Genomic DNA, 17,484 nt, shown 5'->3' on the forward strand with positions numbered 1-17,484 from the left:
AGGTACTCCTGTCTCCAGGGCCAGTGCTCTATCCACTGTGCCACCTAGCTGCCCCAATATTGATTCTTTAAACACAGTTATCTCTAGCTTAATGAAATTATGAGATACGCCATGCAGGGTTAATCAAGACAGGTCATAGTGGAGAGTTCTGACAAAAGGTGACCCACGAAACAACAAACCACTCCAGTATCTTCGCCAAGAAAACCCCATGGACAATAGTAAAATGATAAAAGAGATGACATCAGAAGAGGAGCCCCTCAGGTCAAGTGGTGTCCAACACACTACTGGGGAAGAGCACAGGGCAATTACAAGTAGCTCCAGTACTAATGAAACAACTGGACCAAGCTCAGCTGTGGATGTCTGGTGACAAAAGGAAAGTCCAATGCTTGAGCAGTATTGCACAGGAACCCAAAATGTACAATCTATGAACCAAGGTAAGCTGGATGTGGTCAAACAAGAGATGGAAAGATTAAACATCAACATCTTGGGTGCCAGTGAATTTAAGTGGATGGGAATAGGTGAATTTAATTCAGGTGATCATTACATCTACTACTGTGGGCAAGGATCCCTTAGAAAAAAATGGAGTAGCCCTCATAGACACATTTCATGAAAAAAATAGATGGGGCAAAAGACAAACACAGTAGGGAGAAGCAGAAAGCAGAAATGATTAAGAAGAGGTGGCAATAATATGCAAAAGAACTATACAAGAAAGATTTTAACATCACCAACAACCACAATAGTGTGATTACTTTTCTAGAGTCAGACATCCTGGAGAATGAAATCAAGCGGGAAGCATTGCTATCAATAAGGCTAGTGGGGATGACAGAATTCCACCTGAACTATTTAAAATCCTAAAAGATGATGTTGTTAAAAGTGCTGCATTCATTTGGAATTATGCCCAAAGGGCAATAAAGCTGTGCATACCCTTTGACCCAGCAATACCACTTTTGGGTCTTTTCCCCGAAGAAATCATGGAAAGGGACCCACATGTACAAAAATATTTATAGCTGCTCTTTATGTGGTGGCAAGGAATTGGAAGATGAGGGGATGCCCATCAATTGGGGAATGGCTGGACAAGTTGTGGTATATGAATACAATGGAATACTATTGTGCTATAAGAAACCATGAGCAGGAATATTTCAGAGAAACCTGGAAGGACTTATATGAACTGATGATGCTGAGTGAGAGGAGCAGAACCTGAAGAACATTGTACACAGAATCATCAACATTGTTGATCTACTGTGATGGACTATATTCTTCTCACCAATGCAATGGCACAGAAGAGTTCCAAGGAACACGTGATGGAAGAGGATCTCCAAATCCAGGAAAAAAAAAAAGAACTGTGGAGTATAGATGCTGAATGAACCATACTATTTCTTTTGGTTTTGGTGCTGATGTTTTTCTATTTTGAGGTTTTTTGTCATTGCTCTGATTTTTCTCTTATAACATGACTAAGGCAGAAATATGTTTAATGTTATTATGTATGTGTATGTGTATATATATATATACACACATACACATACATTTTATATATATATATATAACCTATATCAGATTACCTGCTGTCTAGGGGAGGGGGGAGGGGGGAGGGAGGGGAGGGAGGGAGAAAAATCTGAAATTGGAAAGCTTGTATAAACAAAAGTTGAGAACTATCTTTACATGTAATGGGAAAAAATAAAATACTTTATTAATTTTTTAAAAAGTGCTGCATTCAATATGCCAGTAAATTTGGAAAACTCAATAGTGGCCACTGAATTAGAAAAAAAAATCTGTTTACATTCCAATCCTAAAAAGGGGCAATGTCAAGGAATGTTCAAATTACCAAACAATTGCACTCATTTCACATACTAACAAGGTTATGCTTAAGATCCTGCAAGCTAGGCTTTGGCAATATGTAAACTGAGAATTACAAGAAGAGCAGGCTGGTTTTTGAAGAGGCAGAGGAACAAGAAACAAAATTGCCAACATTCACTGAATTATGAAGAAAGCAAGGGAGTTTCAGATAAATGTCTACTTCTGTTTCATTAACTACACTAAAGCCTTTGATTGTGTGGATCTCACACACACACACACACAATATGGCAAGTCCTCAAAGAGGTGGAAGTATTAGATCATCTTCCTTGTCTCCTAAGGAATCTGTATGTGGGCCAAGAAGCAACAGTTAGAACCAAACATGGTACAACTGATTTGTTTAGTATTGGAAAAGGAATATAAATATTGTCACCGTATTTATTTGACTTATATGCAGAGTACCTCATGTGAAATTCCAGACTGGATGAATCAAAGGCCAGAATTAAAGTTTCTAGCAGAAATATCAACAATCTCAGATATGCAGACAATACCAGTCTAATGGAAGAAAGTAAAGAATTAAGAAGCCTCTTGATGAGAGTGAAAGACAAGAGTGTAAAAGCTGGCTTGAAACTTAACATAAAAATTTTTTTAAAACTAAGCTCTTGGCAACTGGTCCCATCATTGCCTGGCAAATAGAGGGAGAAGAAATGGAAGCAGTGTAAGATTTCCTATTCTTGGGCTCAAAGGTCACTGCAAAGGGTGACTGCAGTCATAAAATTAAAAAGTTATTGCTCCTTGAAAAAAAGCCATGGCAAATTTAGACAACAAAGTAAAAAGCAAAAATATCACCTTGTCGACAGAGGTCCATATAATCAAAGCTATGGCTTTTCCAGTAGAAATGTATGGCTTGTGAGAGTTGGATTATAAGGAAAGCTGAGTGCCGTAGTATTGATACCTTCGAGTTATGATGCTGGAGAAAATTTTTGAGAGTCCTTTGAACAGCAAGGAGATCAAGTCAATGAATACTTAAAGAAATAAATTCAAACTCCTCATTGGAAGGACAAGTACTGAAGCTGAAGCTTAATTATTTTGGCCACCTAACGAGTAGACAGGACTCATTGGAAAAGACTCTGATGTTGGGAAAAACCGAAGGCAAAAGGAAAAGGAGACAGCAGAGAATGAGATGGATAGGTAATGTCGGGGGACGCTAGATGGCACAGTGGATAAAGCACCAGTCCTGGATTCAGGAGGACCTGAGTTCAAATCCAACTTCAGACGCTTGACACGTATTAGCTGTGTGACCCTGGGCAAGTCACTTAACCCTCATTTCCCCGGGTAGGGGAGGGGAAGATAGATAACGTCATGGAAGCAAATAACATGAGCTTGGACAGATTTCAGGAGATAATGGAAGAGAGAAGGGCCTGGCATGCTATGGTCCATGGGGTCACCAAGAGTCAGATACAACTGAACAATAACAAATCCCCAGAGGAGAGAAAGGCAATTCAATAGGATTCTACCAATTTGGGGTAGAACTATCCCTTGAGAACAGCCCATTCCCTTTACTCTCTATGGTAAGCAAAACAATCTTCTGATTTTGTAATTAGGTTTCCTAGGCAGACCTGCTCCCCAAGAGGAAGGGGGCCCTGTAGAGACAGCAGGTAACAGTTTTCAGACCAGGTATAACTTCCAATAATAGTTCCTGTTAACTCAATCTAGTTTATAAATCAATCTCTAGTGAGTTTGACTGGCATAAATAAACTCCCCAGACCTTAGTCATCCTTGGGGGAACTGATAAAATCGAATTTCTAAACCAATGATGTTGAAAATCATACCTGAACTTATGGTGGTGACCCCACCAAGGTACTTATACCATGAGGTCATTGTGCAAGGACCTAGCCAGCTAGGTGATCTCTCATTTACATCACCTTTTTTTTTTTTTTTTTTTGGTGAGGCAATTGGGGTTAAGTGACTTGCCCAGGGTCACACAGCTAGTAAGTGTTAAGTGTCTGAGGCCGGATTTGAACTCAGGTCCTCCTGAATCCAGGGCCAGTGCTCTATCTACTGTGCCACCTAGCTGCCCCTTACATCACCTTTTACCAGCAATTCAATTCAGTTAAAGAAATAGCCGCAACAACTGCCTATCCATTACTCTATTGGATCCCATATAGGATGTTTGATGATGTTCAACTTCAATCATCCACAGCTGGTTACATGTAGGACCAGTAATGCCGAGGATATAGGAAAAAGGATTCCCCACAGAGCAATAACTAAAGCAGGATGGCTGGACCTTGTTCTCCAGAGCACTGAATTTGGAGGGCACCAAGTTCGGAGGATGTTAACAATGCTTACAATTCTTCAGCAGCAAACGCCATAGCTCAGTTTTTAGTCAGTAAGGATAATTAGTTAAAATAGGAAGCCAACCAGATGGTGGGCTGGCATCTCCTGGGCATAGTTTGTGGTTCTTGCCATGAATGAAAACATTTATACTTGTGACGTTTAAAATCTAACTGTGGAAATTGAGGGGATGCCCATCAAATGGGGAATGGCTAAGCAAGTTATGGTATATGAATGTAATGAGAATACTATTGTGCTGTAAGAAATAAACAGATGGATTTCAGAAAAACCTGGACTTACATGAATTGATGCTGAGTGAAATAAGCAGAACCAAGAGAACATTGTACATCGTATCAACAACATTTTGTGATGATCAACTGTGATAGACTTAGCTCTTCTCAGCAATAAAATGATCCAAGACAATTCCAAAAGACTTATTGTGGAAAATGCTCTCCACATTCAGAAAAAGAACTATGGAGTCTGAATGCAGACTGAAGCATACTATTCTCACTTTTGTTGTTGTTTTTTTGTTATTGTTCTTGTTTATTCTTTCTTGTGTTTTTTTCCTTTTGTTCTGATTAATGTGGACTATTAATATGTGTAACATGATTGTAATGTATAACCTATATCAAATTGCTTGCTGGCCTCAGGAGGGGGAGGGAAGGGAGGGTGGGAGAAAAATTTGGAACTCAAAAAAATATCTGTATATGTAATTGAGGGAAAAAAATTTAAAAAATAAATAAATACATGCAAATATCTGGTACATAGTAGGTGCTTCTAAGGTAAAGGCTTTCATTCATTCAATGAGGAAAGGTTAAAAGGCATCAGAGTGGGATGACAGGGTGATACAAGATGAAACAGAGGAGATCAGAAGAGAAAGTCTTCCTCTTCTCTCACTTCTTTCACTTTCTCCCAGAGGGCTTCTGCTACCTATGCTACAAAGTCAACATCTAATGACTGCCCCTTCCTTGGTGTCATAGCATAGTGCTAAATGTCACAAGAGCCTGCGCCCTGGGTCCCACAAAATAGCACCATAGCTCCCATGACCTAGACATGGAACTTCTGGAAAAAGAACAGTATTCCCCACCCAAATTTCAACTGATTGAGGAATCAATCCAACAACAACAACAACATGAGCTATATATCATCCAGTTAAATCCCAGCTTCTATAGAAGTCCTCAGACACTGAGCCACAGTATTGCAAGATTTTATTGGTTCATTTGCAGGCATTTTTCTTCAGTCAGATCCCATGCTTTGGGGGGATACAGGTCCTAGGGCATTGAGCATTTCCCTCTATTATACTGAAGGATGCTCCTGGTACCTTCCCTGAGGAGCCAATGGACTGGCTTCCTTTTTGTGGATTTCTTCACCACTGGCTGTTTAGCAGAGGCAAAGTCTCCCATGAAGGCACAACATTCCCCAGATGGCCTCTTCTTTGGCAGGTCACTGTGTTTCCCTGAGCTAGTTTTTCCACCTCTGTCATCCTTTAGGCACTGTAGAAGATCCAAATGTTTTGCCGACCCAGCTGAGGTTGATGGGGCCCGAGACACATCAGCAGAAATCCCTCTGACCAGCCTTTAAAACTACCTCTCCTCAGACCAGACACAAGATAGAGGAAGTGGTAGGACAGTCCTCAAGTGGTACGGCTGTGTTGTCTCAGTTGGGAGAAAGAGATGACACCAGCCAGATTAGATTACTTCAAAAAAAGCATGGGATACCTGGCAGCCACGAGGTGGTTGGCTGTGATTGCCATGGGTGTGGTAGCCACTGCAGGAGCCGGCTACATTGTTTTCCCGATGGGTCAAGAAATTCCCTTTGACTTTCATCTCTACTTCCTCCAGGGCCTTGAGTTCCTCTTTATTAATGTCCTTGGATTCCAAATGACCAGAGTTCTGGTATTCTGTGGCCCGCTGAAGCATGGAATCCGCCAGGTGCCGACCCGTGATGTCGATTTCCCGCACGCATGCAGCCACTGATGCCCATGTTGACTCATCTGCTGAAGTCGACTTGGAAGATTCTCTGTGAGAATTCTTGAACACTTTGCTTCCTGATGTCCTCTGCCTGCTGATGTAGGATTCCTTGTGGATATCAGGACTTTTCCCTTCTTTCACCCTCGAGGTACAGGTTTCCACTTGCACGTTGGTACTAGCAGAACTGGCCTCCCCACTCCCACAATCTTGCAGCAGGGCACATAACTTTTCATCTGAAAGGCGGCTGAAGTGGGATTTGATCCAGGGATCACTCTTATTCCCTATGGCAGTGGATGCTACAGATTCTGTCCTACAATCCTTCTTGGCTTTGATGGATTTCTTCTTCCACTGGAACCAGAGGTAGAGGCCTCCAGCTCCCAGCAGCAGGCTGACCGCCAGCACCACCTTGCATGATGGTGGCTGGGTAAGCACCCTCAGGCTCTCCAGGACCCTGAGCCAATCAGGTTGAGATAAGAGGGCATGGGGAGATAAAAGATAAGAGGGAAAGGGAGCCTAGGTAATTTGGCTCATGCTGAAAGGCGCCCCAGAGGGTGTCTGCAGGGCAGATCCCTGCTCCTCTACTCCCTGGGGAAGACCCCTCCCCTGCCTCAGTAATGAACCCCATTGTGAGGGAGAGGCTGGGAGGGGTGGGCAGATGGGCCCCAGCAGCGTTTGGGGGCAGCCTGGCAATGCTGGAGCATCCAACAAAGGGAGCTGGGGTCTGTTGCCCTAGCCAGACTTCTTTCCCCAAGTTCACTGGAAGTTCCCACCTCAGCCAAACCTGAAGCCAGTGAGGAAGTCATTCTCTTCCTCCACCCCCACTTCTGCATATGACGCATTCTACAGTTTGGTTATTCACCCTCCCCAAGACAGAGGCTGCCAACACTAAAAGGAAACTAATTATTATTATTATTTGTTGTTGTTGTTATTATGTCATTTCAGTCATATCTGACTCTCCGTGACCCCATTTGGGGTTTTCTTCACAAAGATACCGGAGTGGTTTGCCATTTCCTTCTCCAGCTTATTTTACAGATGAGAAAACTGAGGTAAATGGGGTTAGGTGACTTGCCCAGGGTGACTTGCACAGCTAGTAAGGGTCTGAGGCCAGATTTGAACTCAGAAAGATGAGTCTTCTTGATTCCAAGCCCAGTGCTCTATGCACTGTGCCACCTTGATGCCCTAATTATCATTAGAAACTAACATATTAACTGAGGCTGACATTCCTTCCACTGCAGCCAGAGCCTGGACCACTCTCTCCTTTTATCTGCAACCTCCTTCTGCTACAAGTCCCTAAGTATTGTCCCATCTTGTGCCTCTCCAGCTGCAGAAGAGAGTGTAGTCTTGAGAACAAGAAGGGAAGGAAGGGGGGACAAGTAGAGCATTCTGGAATGGTGTTAGGTCACAACTGGGGGAAGTACAACGAGTGATTTGCTCAGCACAGGGCAGCATTGGAGAGCTGCCGGGATCATCATGATTCCAGATGACCCATGATGAAATATCTGCCCTCTTGACACAGAGGTGATGGACTCCAGATGAAAGAATGAGGCATTCATTTTTGGCCACAGAGCAGACGGGAATTTGTTTTTCTTGACTAAGCATATTGGTTACAAGGATTTTCCCCCCTTTTTTCATGGGTAGAGAGATGAGAAGGAAAAAGTAGGGTTAGTGATAAGAGTTCCCCTCCCACTCAAAGCTAGAGGAAAGAAGGCCAGAAGGAATCACAAACAAGCAAGGAAACTTTAAAAGTTACAGATTGGGGGCAGCTAGGTGGCATAGTAGATAAAGCACCAGCCCTGGATTCAAGAGGACCTGAGTTCAAATCCAACCTTGACACTTACTAGCTGTGTGACTTAACCCTCACTACCCCACCAAAAAAAAGTTACAGGTTGAATTTTATTATTATTATTTGTAGGGCAATGAGAGTTAAGTGACTTGCCCAGGGTCACACAGCTAGTAAGTGTCAAGTATCCAAAGCCAGATTTGAACTCAGGTTCTCCTGAATCCAGGGCTGGTGCTTTATCCACTGTGCCACCTAGCTGTCCCTGAATCTATTATTTTCTTAAAAAGAAGAGCAGGTTCTAATGTAAAAGAGATTTGCAGTTTCATGTACAATTTTCCCCTTTTGTTCCACAATGTATATGGAAATGCTCTTTTTTATTTGATGTTCAGAATTTACCAAAAATGAGGGCAGGGGGAAGAAATCTACTTGGCTTTGAACCCTGAGAGGGGTGTGTGTACGTGGGGGGTGTGTGTGTGTGTGTGTGTAAAATAACTATTAACATGTGTTTTTATTTTATAGGCTTGGATTTGCTGGAGTAGCTATTCCAATACTGGTTATTTCCTCGCAAACATTGGGAATTTCCACCAGGTAAGCAATGGCACTTTGAATGATGATCGCCAATACCACCTTTTTAATGGAAATATTGCCTCATTTCAGAAAGTGTTAATGTTAACTTGGGGGGGGGGCAGTGAGGGTTAAGTGACTTGCCCAGGGTCACACAGCTAGTAAGTGTCAAGTGTCTGAGGCTGGATTTGAACTCAGGTCCTTCTGAATCCAGGGTGGGTGCTCTATCCACTGCACCACCTAGCTTCTCCCTAATGTTAACTTTTAAAATCTGTCTCACAGGTCACCATGGATCACTTGTACTTAAGGTAAGGTGTAAAAGACATCAAGGGCAAGTTGGCCTAGAAAATGAGGTCAATGCCAAAGTGAGAGATAACAAACAGACGCACAGTGTATTAAGAGACCCACAGGAAGGACTCCAGCATGTTAAATAGATCCTTTATAAAGGATTTATTGGGGGCAGCTAGGTGGCGCAGTGGATAAAGCACCAGCCCTGGATTCAGGAGGACCTGAGTTCAAATCTGGCCTCAGACACTTGACACTTACTAGCTGTGTGATCTTGGGCAAGTCACTTCACCCTCAATGCCCTGCAAAAATAAAAATAAAATATAAATAAAGGATTTACAAAAAGAAATAGACAGGAATTGAACAGGATAGGATAATATGGATGAGGCTAGTGGAAGGAGTATTGAAATTTTAAAAAAAGATTAAAAAGCACTGTCTAATAAATACAAAGAGGGGAAGAGAATAAGTATTTTTATAGTGCTTACTATGTGGCATGTTATTTCATTTGATCCTCACAACGGCTCTGAGGAAGATGCACTTATTGTCGCCATTTTACAGATAAGGAAACTGAGGCAATCAGAATTTGTGACTATGCCGTGGGTGACATGGTAACCAGTAAGTGCCTGAGGCTTGGATTTGAATTCAAATCTTGATTCAAATCCTGATTCCAGATTCAACACTCTAGCTACCACTCAACCAGCCACCTCCATAATAGTGGCTAGCATTTATAGAGAGGTTTCTAAGGTTTGCAAAACACTTTATGATTATCTCATTTTATCCTTAAACCCCAAGAGGGAAGTGCTTTTAATATTCCCATTGCACAAGTGACTTGCCTAGGATCACAATGCTGGCAAAGTATCTGGAACGGGTTTTGAATGCTAGACAATTTAGAGCAAGGTATAAAGAAATGTATACATTTGGGTACAAATTATGTTGTATTCCTAAATTTAACTGTTTTTAGTTGCTTAACCTGACTCTGGCTTTTCTTATTCTGTTTGAAGGAGAATCTCTAGCTTTCTTTCACCTGCAATGCTTTAGATATCGGGAAGTGCTGGGCTTTATGCCTAGCTTCCTCCTCTCAAAAACAACCTTGAGACTTTTCTGATGCTGTCAGCTCTCTCCAAGTCTTTGGATGGCCCAGCATTCTCGTATGCTAGGCAATATTTGGCATTCTCGAGAAGGCCTCTCTCAGCCTTAGAGAGAACAGTTTTCTAGAACTTTTGCTTTCCAACATCAAAAAGATAAGAGTAGATCTTTGGAAAGGAGAACAGTTTTTGACCAAACATGAGATAGAGTATATTATAAAATGCAAAGTGGATGATTTTGATTATATTAAATTAAAAAATTTTTGTACAAACAGAAGCAATGCATCCAAAATTGGAAGGGAGGCAGAAAGCTGGGAAACAATTTTTGAGGCCATTCTGATAAAGGCCTCATCTCTAAAATATATAGGGAATTAAATCAAATTTATAAGAATCCAAGTCATTCCCCAATTGAGAAATGGTCAAAGGATATGAACAGGCAGTTTTCTGATGAAGAAACCAAAGCTATCTATTCCCATATGAAAAAATGCTCTAAATCTCTAATGATTAGAGAGATGCAAATTAAAACAACACTGAGGTACCACCTGACACCTATCAGATTGGCTAAAATGACAAAAAAGGAAGATAATAAATGTTGGAGAGGCTGTGGGAAAACTGGAACACTAATGCATTGTTGGTGGAGCTGTGAGCTGATCCAACCATTCTGGAGAGCAATTTGGAATTATGCCCAAAGGGCAATAAAGCTGTGCATACCCTTTGACCCAGCAATCCCACTTTTAGGTCTTTTGCCCAAAGAAATCATGGAAGGGGGAAAGGGACCCACATGTACAAAAATATTTATAGCTGCTCTTTACGTGGTAGCAAGGAATTGGAAGTTGAGGGGGTGCCCATCAATTGGGGAATGGCTGGACAAGTTGTGGTATATGAATACAATGGAATACTATTGTGCTGTAAGAAATGATGAGCAGGAAGAGTTCAGAGAAACCTGGAGGGTCTTACGTGAGCTGATGATGAGTGAGATGAGCAGAACCAGAAGAACATTGTACACAGTATCATCAACATTGAGTGTTGACCTACTGTGATGGACTATATTCTTCTCACCAATGCAATGGTACAGAAGAGATCCAGGGAACTCATGATAGAAGAGGATCTCCAAATCCAAGAAAAAAAAAAAGAAAGAAAGAACTGTGGAGTATAGATGCTGATTGAACCATATTATTTCTTTTGTTTTGGGTGCTGTTGTTGTTTTTTTTCTATTTTGAGGTTTTGCATCACTGCTCTGATTCTTTCTCTTGTAACAGGATTAATGCAGGATTAGGATTAATGTTATTATGTGTATATATATGTGTGTGTGTATATATATATATCTATATCTATATGTATATAGATATATAGATATAACCTATATCAGATTACCTGCTGTCTAGGGGAGGGGGGAGGGAGGGGAGGGAGGGAGAAAAATCTGAAATTGTAAAGCATGTATAAACAAAAGTTGAGAACTATCTTTACATGTAATGGAAAAAATAAAATATCTCATAAAAAAAAAAGATAAGAGTAAGTGATTACCCCTGTTTCACAAAAACTAATGACTCTCTCTTTCCATCAAGAGAGACTTCTAGGAAACCAACCATCTTACTCACAGGGCTAACTCTTCCTGTCCTGAGAAGATCATGGAGCATAGAAAGCTTGCTTGGATTGGGGTCAGAGGACTCAAGTTCAAATCCGGAGTCAGACACTTCGTAGCTGTGTGACCCTGGGCAAGTCACTTAACAACCCTGATTGCCTCCCCCCAAACCCCACCAACCTTTCCTTGATCCCCTTAATGGTGGTACCTTCCCTCTGATTATTTCCAGTTTATCCTATCTGTAGCTTGTCTGTACATAGTAGTTTGCTTGTTGTCTTCCTCATCAGACTTCGAGCTTCCTTGAAAGTAGGGACTGTCTTCTGCCTTTCTTTGTGCTCCTGGCACTCAGAGTACACCACCTGGCACATTAGTAAATATTCTAGCGCTTAGTAAATGTTTACTGACTAAGAGGGAGGGGCAGGACATAAACCCAGGACCTGAGACCGCAAGCCAGGACTCTTCTCCCTGGAGCACAATGCGACTTGTCTGATACAAAATGATTCTTCCTTAAAAGAGCCAAGCTTGGGGGCACCTAGATGGTACAGTGGATGAAGTACCAGCCCTGGATTCAGGAGGATCTGAGTTCAAATCTGGCTTCAGACACTTGACACTTACTAGCTGTGTGACCCTGGGCAAGTCACTTACCCCCATTGCCCTGCAAAAAAAAAAAAAAAAAAAGAGCTAAGCCCATTCTTTTTCTCTCTGAACATTTTCATGCACCTTTGAACCAAAAAGTTTGTTGTTTTCTGAGGCAATGAGGGTTAAGTGACTTGCCCAGAGTCACAGAGCTAAGTGTCTGAGGCTGGATTTGAACTCAGGTTCTCCTGAATCCAGGGCCGGTGCTTTATCCACTGTACACCACCTAGCTGCCCCCTGAACTAAAAAGTTTTAAAGGTGAGATACACAATAGCTGTCCTCTTCACTGATAAAGGGCAACTAGTCAAGAATCCATTAGAGAAGTCAGACTGGAATATGATGGACAAAGCCCTGATGGGTCGGAACCTCAGCTCAAATGCTGCTTCTTCCTGAGGTCTCTGTGTCTCCTAAGGTTCTTTTAGGGGGGCAGGGAGGAGGAGGGGGAAGGAGGGTGGGGCTGAGAGAGAGAGACCTGCTAGGGCCAGACCCCATCAGAAGGGAAGCCTTTTCACCTCTACCACTAGAAGTTCAGAGATCTACTGAATACAGCATTAGGGCAGGTGTCACTGGGGTATTCCACTCCAAGGGCTCTTGGGAAGAGTTCTCTTGTCAATTCCCTTCTGCCCTCATCCCAGGCCACCTGAACCCAAAGAAGGATGCTTTTATGGCTTCTCCTGTTCAACTTTTTTTCTTAATAATCTGCTTTTCTAGTTCCAGGGGGAATCTTCGGGGGGCGGGGAGGGGAGGGAGGAGAAAGCTTCTGTGAGTGGGTTCACCTGTCACCTCCCTTCCTCCTGATCCACAAAAACTCTCCAAATTTACTCATGAGTCCTCCCAGGGCTACAACTTACTGAGTTAGGTCCTAGATGGGAAACCATGAAAACCACAGCTGACAGACCCTGCAGAGATACAGGGAGGTTGCTGTGTGTCTCATCAGGAGGTGTGTATTAATGCCAATGCATCATGTTTTAGGGCAGGACACAGGCACCAGACTTCATGAACTGGGTGTTGAATTCAACTTGCTTGGTATTAAGTCAAAGTTCAAAGAAAGCCTTTTCTGCTGGTCTAATCTTAGCATTAAAAATGGAATCATCATGTTCCTGGGACCCTTTCCCACATACTCAACAAAATTTGAACTGAGGGAAAGAGGCAGGAAGAGTATTCCATCCTGGGCACTCTCTGTGTCTTGAACTGGTATCTGTAGATTTTTATGCATGCCTTTAAGTTAATCAGTGCACGCCTCCTCATGTTTTTTAATGTAGGTGGGGAGGAGAAGTTTCTGGAAGCAGGGGGAGCCTGTACGTCAGCTACACATTCTTTCCATCTTTCTGTAATTCGTGGAAGCAAAGTCCACATCAAAAGCTGGTGTGCCCTTGAACCAGTGCTGGACTTATCCTCTTACTGGGCAGCTCCCACTTCTACAAAACCCCCTTCCCAGAGACCCTACAGGCTCCCTAAGTCGTATGGTTTGCTTTTTTAAAAAAAGAAATGGGGGTGCTATCAATTTGCCTCCTATAAAGGGCTGGCCAGGTGTCATAAGGTGGGCCACCATGTTATCTGTTAGGACTTTGGGCTTGGGTCTATCGGGACCACTTTGTGGAAGTAGACAATGGGAGGCAATGCCCATTTCCCACCCTACTCCCCTCTGTCCTCTTGGAGAGGTAAGGATGGAGCCCACCAGGGCAAGCACTTTCACCTCAACCACTGGCCCAAGGCCTCTACAAATGCCCAGTGCTTCTGCCAATTTCCAATGGCAAAGAAATAGGTGGGGCATTTGACAGATATACTGCATACCCAAAGCTGCTATTAACCAAACTTGCTGGGTTTGTGTCTAGCTTACAGGTCCCTGATGACAGGGGCTTTGCAAAAACAAAATATATGTTTGATAACTATACTTCAATATAATTGGTTTCCTTTGTAATCCTATATATTTTATTTTATGCATTCTAAGAAGGGGCCCATAGGCTTCTCTGCCAAATTTGGTCCATGACACAAAAAAGGTTAGGACCCCTTGCCTTAAATGGACCTCTCCCTTCAGTGAGGGGCCACACATACAAGAAAACTGCATTGAAAGGAAAATTCTACCGGGTACTATGCACACCCCAGGGGTCCAGGGAACTAACCAAGGATCTGAGCAAGGGCAGGAGTGATTCTCCCAAGATGGTGGTTGGGGGCTGTAAAAGCCACACAGTGTTCGTTTAATAGTAGTAATGATGATGATAATGACTACTGTTCTCTATCAAACTACTCATGGGGCCTTCTCTAAATATTGGTCAGTAAAGATGGGAAGAAAGGAAAGCCAGTCAATAACAAGTAAATGAGGGGCCAAAGTAGTCAACTGCAGGAGTCAGTCAATCAACATTTATTGAGCACCTTCTGTGTGTCAGGTACCATTCCAAGCACTGAGGATACAAAGAAAGGCAAAAGATGGTCCCTGACCTTGAGGAGCACATGAAGTAATAGGGAAGACAGGAAGGATCTTAAGCAGATAAGAGAATTAACCCTGCAAATTCACGCTCAGATCCAGGGAGTGATGAATGGAGGTAGAGACTGCAGAGGCAAGACAGATGAGATTCATCTACAGAGGAAAGGGAGCTGTCTGTGGAGAAGGGCTCCTTATTTCTCATGCAAAAGAAAACAGCAGCTCCTTTCAGGGCGGACTGAATAGGCGATGACCCTCAGTACTCATCCTAATGCGCCTCCCCTTCCCCACCAGCCATTAAATGACAGAACCTTTGATCCATAAGGGGGACATGAGGAATCATCTAATGTAACTTGCCTGTTTAATAGAAAAGGAAACTGAAGCCTCTAGAAAGGCAAGGGATGAGCCACTAAGTAATGAAGCTGGGATTAGATCCAAGGTCACCTCACTCCTGGTCCCTGAAACTCTTTCCACTGCTCTGTCCTGCCTTCTTCACCGGCTTCCAGGATCCACCTTACCTCTGAAGGGGATGGTGCCAAGTTTGTATAGATTCTCTTCCAGCTTCTCATAATCCACCTCTGCTGTGGCTGTGAATGGGGTGGTCACTGGAGGGTAGATGCCGGCAATGTCCACCTTCCTCCCCTCTCTGGAGGACCACCCCGTCAGACTCCGTACCAGGCATCTGCCGGGCCCCTTTGCCCCCAGCCTCACAGAGGACCAGACTTGGGGTGCCAGCATATCCCTAGAGTCTGATTTAGCTGTTTTCTGCCCTTGCCCTGGAGTCAAGCCTGAGTTTTCTCCTCCTGTTAATAATCAATAGTTCTGGTTAAAAATTTGCTGCTGCCCCCAACTCCAGGGTCCATAGGAGGAAAGCTTTGGCTAGAGAGAGACTGAGAGAATGGGAGGGCGATCCTAAACTTAGAGATCACTTAGCCCAGCAAGGCTGGGATTCAAACCCAGGCCCAAGTCTCTCTGGATGCAGGCCTCTTCCCACACCTCACTGCCTCGCACTTCTTCAGAGCTGATGTTTCCAGCAGCTCTCAGGAGAGAGCCTCAGACAAGTTTCTCTTGTCACTTGGCAAAGCTGGGGGTGTCAAGACTGCCTTCAAGGTGCCCTGAGATCCCCCTGATTAGGCCGAACTTTCTCTTCTTCCCCCTTTCCAAAGGGGAGGAATCTCGGCCCTCAGTGGGAGGGGTTTGGAGAGTTCCGTGTTTTCCGGTCTCTGGCTGGGGGGAGGGGGAGGGGGAGGGGGCACCAGGGCTGCTCTGGAGTCACTGATTGGCTGAGAGCTCCTTCTCTGGTCCTCCTCCCTCCTGCTGCCCTTGAGTTTTCTGCTTTTCCATGGCCACCAAGGGCGTCCACTTGGACAGCTCCCTATGGTGTCTCTCCCTCCCTTCCAGCCCAACATGTCTTTGGGACACTTCGCCCCTAGTCACAGGGCTGGGAGAGATGACTTTGGAGAAGAGCTGCAAGGATAGAGGAATGGGGCCGAGGGCACAAGACGTGAGAGGATGCTGTGGGGTGAGAGGTGGAGTGAAGGGGGACAAAGAGCTAGGCAGATAATAAAGGAATGCAGTGGAAGGGGGGATCGAAGGCACAGGGGAAGGAAGGGGCATCCAGATGATAGGATCAGTCTGCAAATCACAGGCAGTGGATAGATCCCTGGGCTTGGAATCAAGAAGACTCATCTTCTGAGTTCAAGTCTTGTGCGACCCTGGGGAAATCACTTAATCCCATCTGCAAAAGGAATTGAAGAAGGAAATGGCAAATCACACCAGTATCTTTGCCAAGAAAACCCCCAATAGGATCACGAATAATCAGACAGTACCGAACAAGGAAGGCGTCCCTTAGAAGGCTGCACTTCAACCGAGTCCTGAAGAAAACCAGGGATTACAAGACCCAGGGCAATCACGGCAGAGGCACTGACACGGAGGGGAGGGGAGGGGAGGGGAGGGGAGGGCGGTGGAATGAACGATGTGAGAAAGTTTGCCTGGAGCTTGGAATCCACAGAGGGGGTAGGGAATAGGGCAGAATGTGCAATAAACTAAGAGAGAGGGGATGGGGTCAGTTTGTGAAGAGCTTCCAATGTTTATGGATGGCCTTAGACTGAAGAGGGGGCCACTGGGGTTTGAGTGGGGGCGGGGCGCGATGGACACATTCAGACACAGGCTTTCTGGAGGATAGAATGGACCTGAGGCAGGGAAGCTAAAGAGGAGACTACTGCAGTGGTCCAGGGGAGGGGAGAGGAGAACCTGAATGAGGGGGTGGGATCACATCCATGTGGAGGCAGACACAGCGAGGTCCAGAGCGTGCGAGGATGACCGCAAGCCAATTTCAGAAGAGTGGTAGGTTCGAGGAGAAAGACAATTGGACCCATTTTGAAACTTAATTTTGAGACAGATGCCTATAGGACATCCCCTTCAAAATGTCCAAGAGGCAGTTGGTGAGGGGAGACGAGCTTAGGAAAGAGACTAGGACTGGGGCAGCTAGGTGGCGCAATGGATATAGCACTGGCCCTGGAGTCAGGAGGACCTGAGTTCAAATCCGACTTCAGACACTTGACACTAGCTGTGTGACCCTGGGCAAGTCACTTAACCCTCATTGCCCTGGGGGAAAAAAAGAAAAAAAAAGAAAAGAAGAGACTAGGACTGGATAGATAGGTTGAGGAGGCATCAGGATAAAGGATAATTCCATCCTTGGGAGCTACTGAGATAATCAATGGAGAGTCTAGAGAGAGAACAGAAGAGGACCTAGACCAGGGCCTTAGGCAACACCAGGAGACAGAAGCAGTGACAATGGATGCTGATGAGATGCTAGTGATAAAGTGCTTAGCACTGTGCCTGGCACATAGTAGGTGCATTCCAGCAGCAGCAGAAATCACCCCCCTTTTCCTCCGCCTCAGCAAAGAAGAAACTGAGAAGCAGCAGTGAGTCAGGAGGAAAATTGAGAGAAAGGGGCAGAACCAGGGGAACACCATTCACAGGAACAGCAGAATTAGAAGGATGCTCAAATGTGAGTTGCCTACTCTGATCAA

The 17,484-nt window shown here is 44.1% G+C and overlaps 2 protein-coding genes across 2 annotated transcripts in view; both read right to left on the reverse strand.

The window, feature by feature from the left end:
* The window catches only part of HOGA1 (4-hydroxy-2-oxoglutarate aldolase 1), a 49,378-nt gene extending 33,761 nt beyond the window's left edge, over positions 1 to 15,617 (reverse strand). The window contains exon 1 of the mRNA XM_043989589.1: positions 14,968 to 15,617. Within this exon, the coding sequence (XP_043845524.1) occupies positions 14,968 to 15,187 (220 nt within the window). The 5' untranslated portion in view covers positions 15,188 to 15,617. The remainder of the gene's footprint in view (positions 1 to 14,967) is intronic.
* On the reverse strand, positions 5,612 to 11,439 carry C2H10orf62 (chromosome 2 C10orf62 homolog). Its single transcript, XM_043984931.1, has 3 exons — positions 11,408 to 11,439; positions 5,844 to 6,546; positions 5,612 to 5,650 (listed from the first exon to the last, which is right to left on the reverse strand). Exons 1-3 carry the CDS (start codon positions 11,437 to 11,439, stop codon positions 5,612 to 5,614), a joined length of 774 nt encoding a protein of 257 aa, XP_043840866.1.
* Positions 15,618 to 17,484: the final 1,867 nt, after the last annotated feature.

Source organism: Dromiciops gliroides, chromosome 2 (assembly GCF_019393635.1).
Source record: "Dromiciops gliroides isolate mDroGli1 chromosome 2, mDroGli1.pri, whole genome shotgun sequence".
Classification (NCBI taxonomy): Eukaryota; Metazoa; Chordata; class Mammalia; order Microbiotheria; family Microbiotheriidae; genus Dromiciops; species Dromiciops gliroides.

Excerpts from the sequence above, each read along its gene's own strand:
- C2H10orf62 (XM_043984931.1), bottom strand. The coding sequence starts at position 11,439 with ATGATCTTCTCAGGACAGGAAGAGTTAGCCCT. Across the intron at positions 6,547-11,407 it reads GGACAGGAAGAGTTAGCCCT|GGTCCTGGAGAGCCTGAGGG; the intron begins GTGAGTAAGATG and ends TGATTGGCTCAG. Across the intron at positions 5,651-5,843 it reads AACCACCTCGTGGCTGCCAG|CTGGGTCGGCAAAACATTTG; the intron begins GTATCCCATGCT and ends CATCAACCTCAG.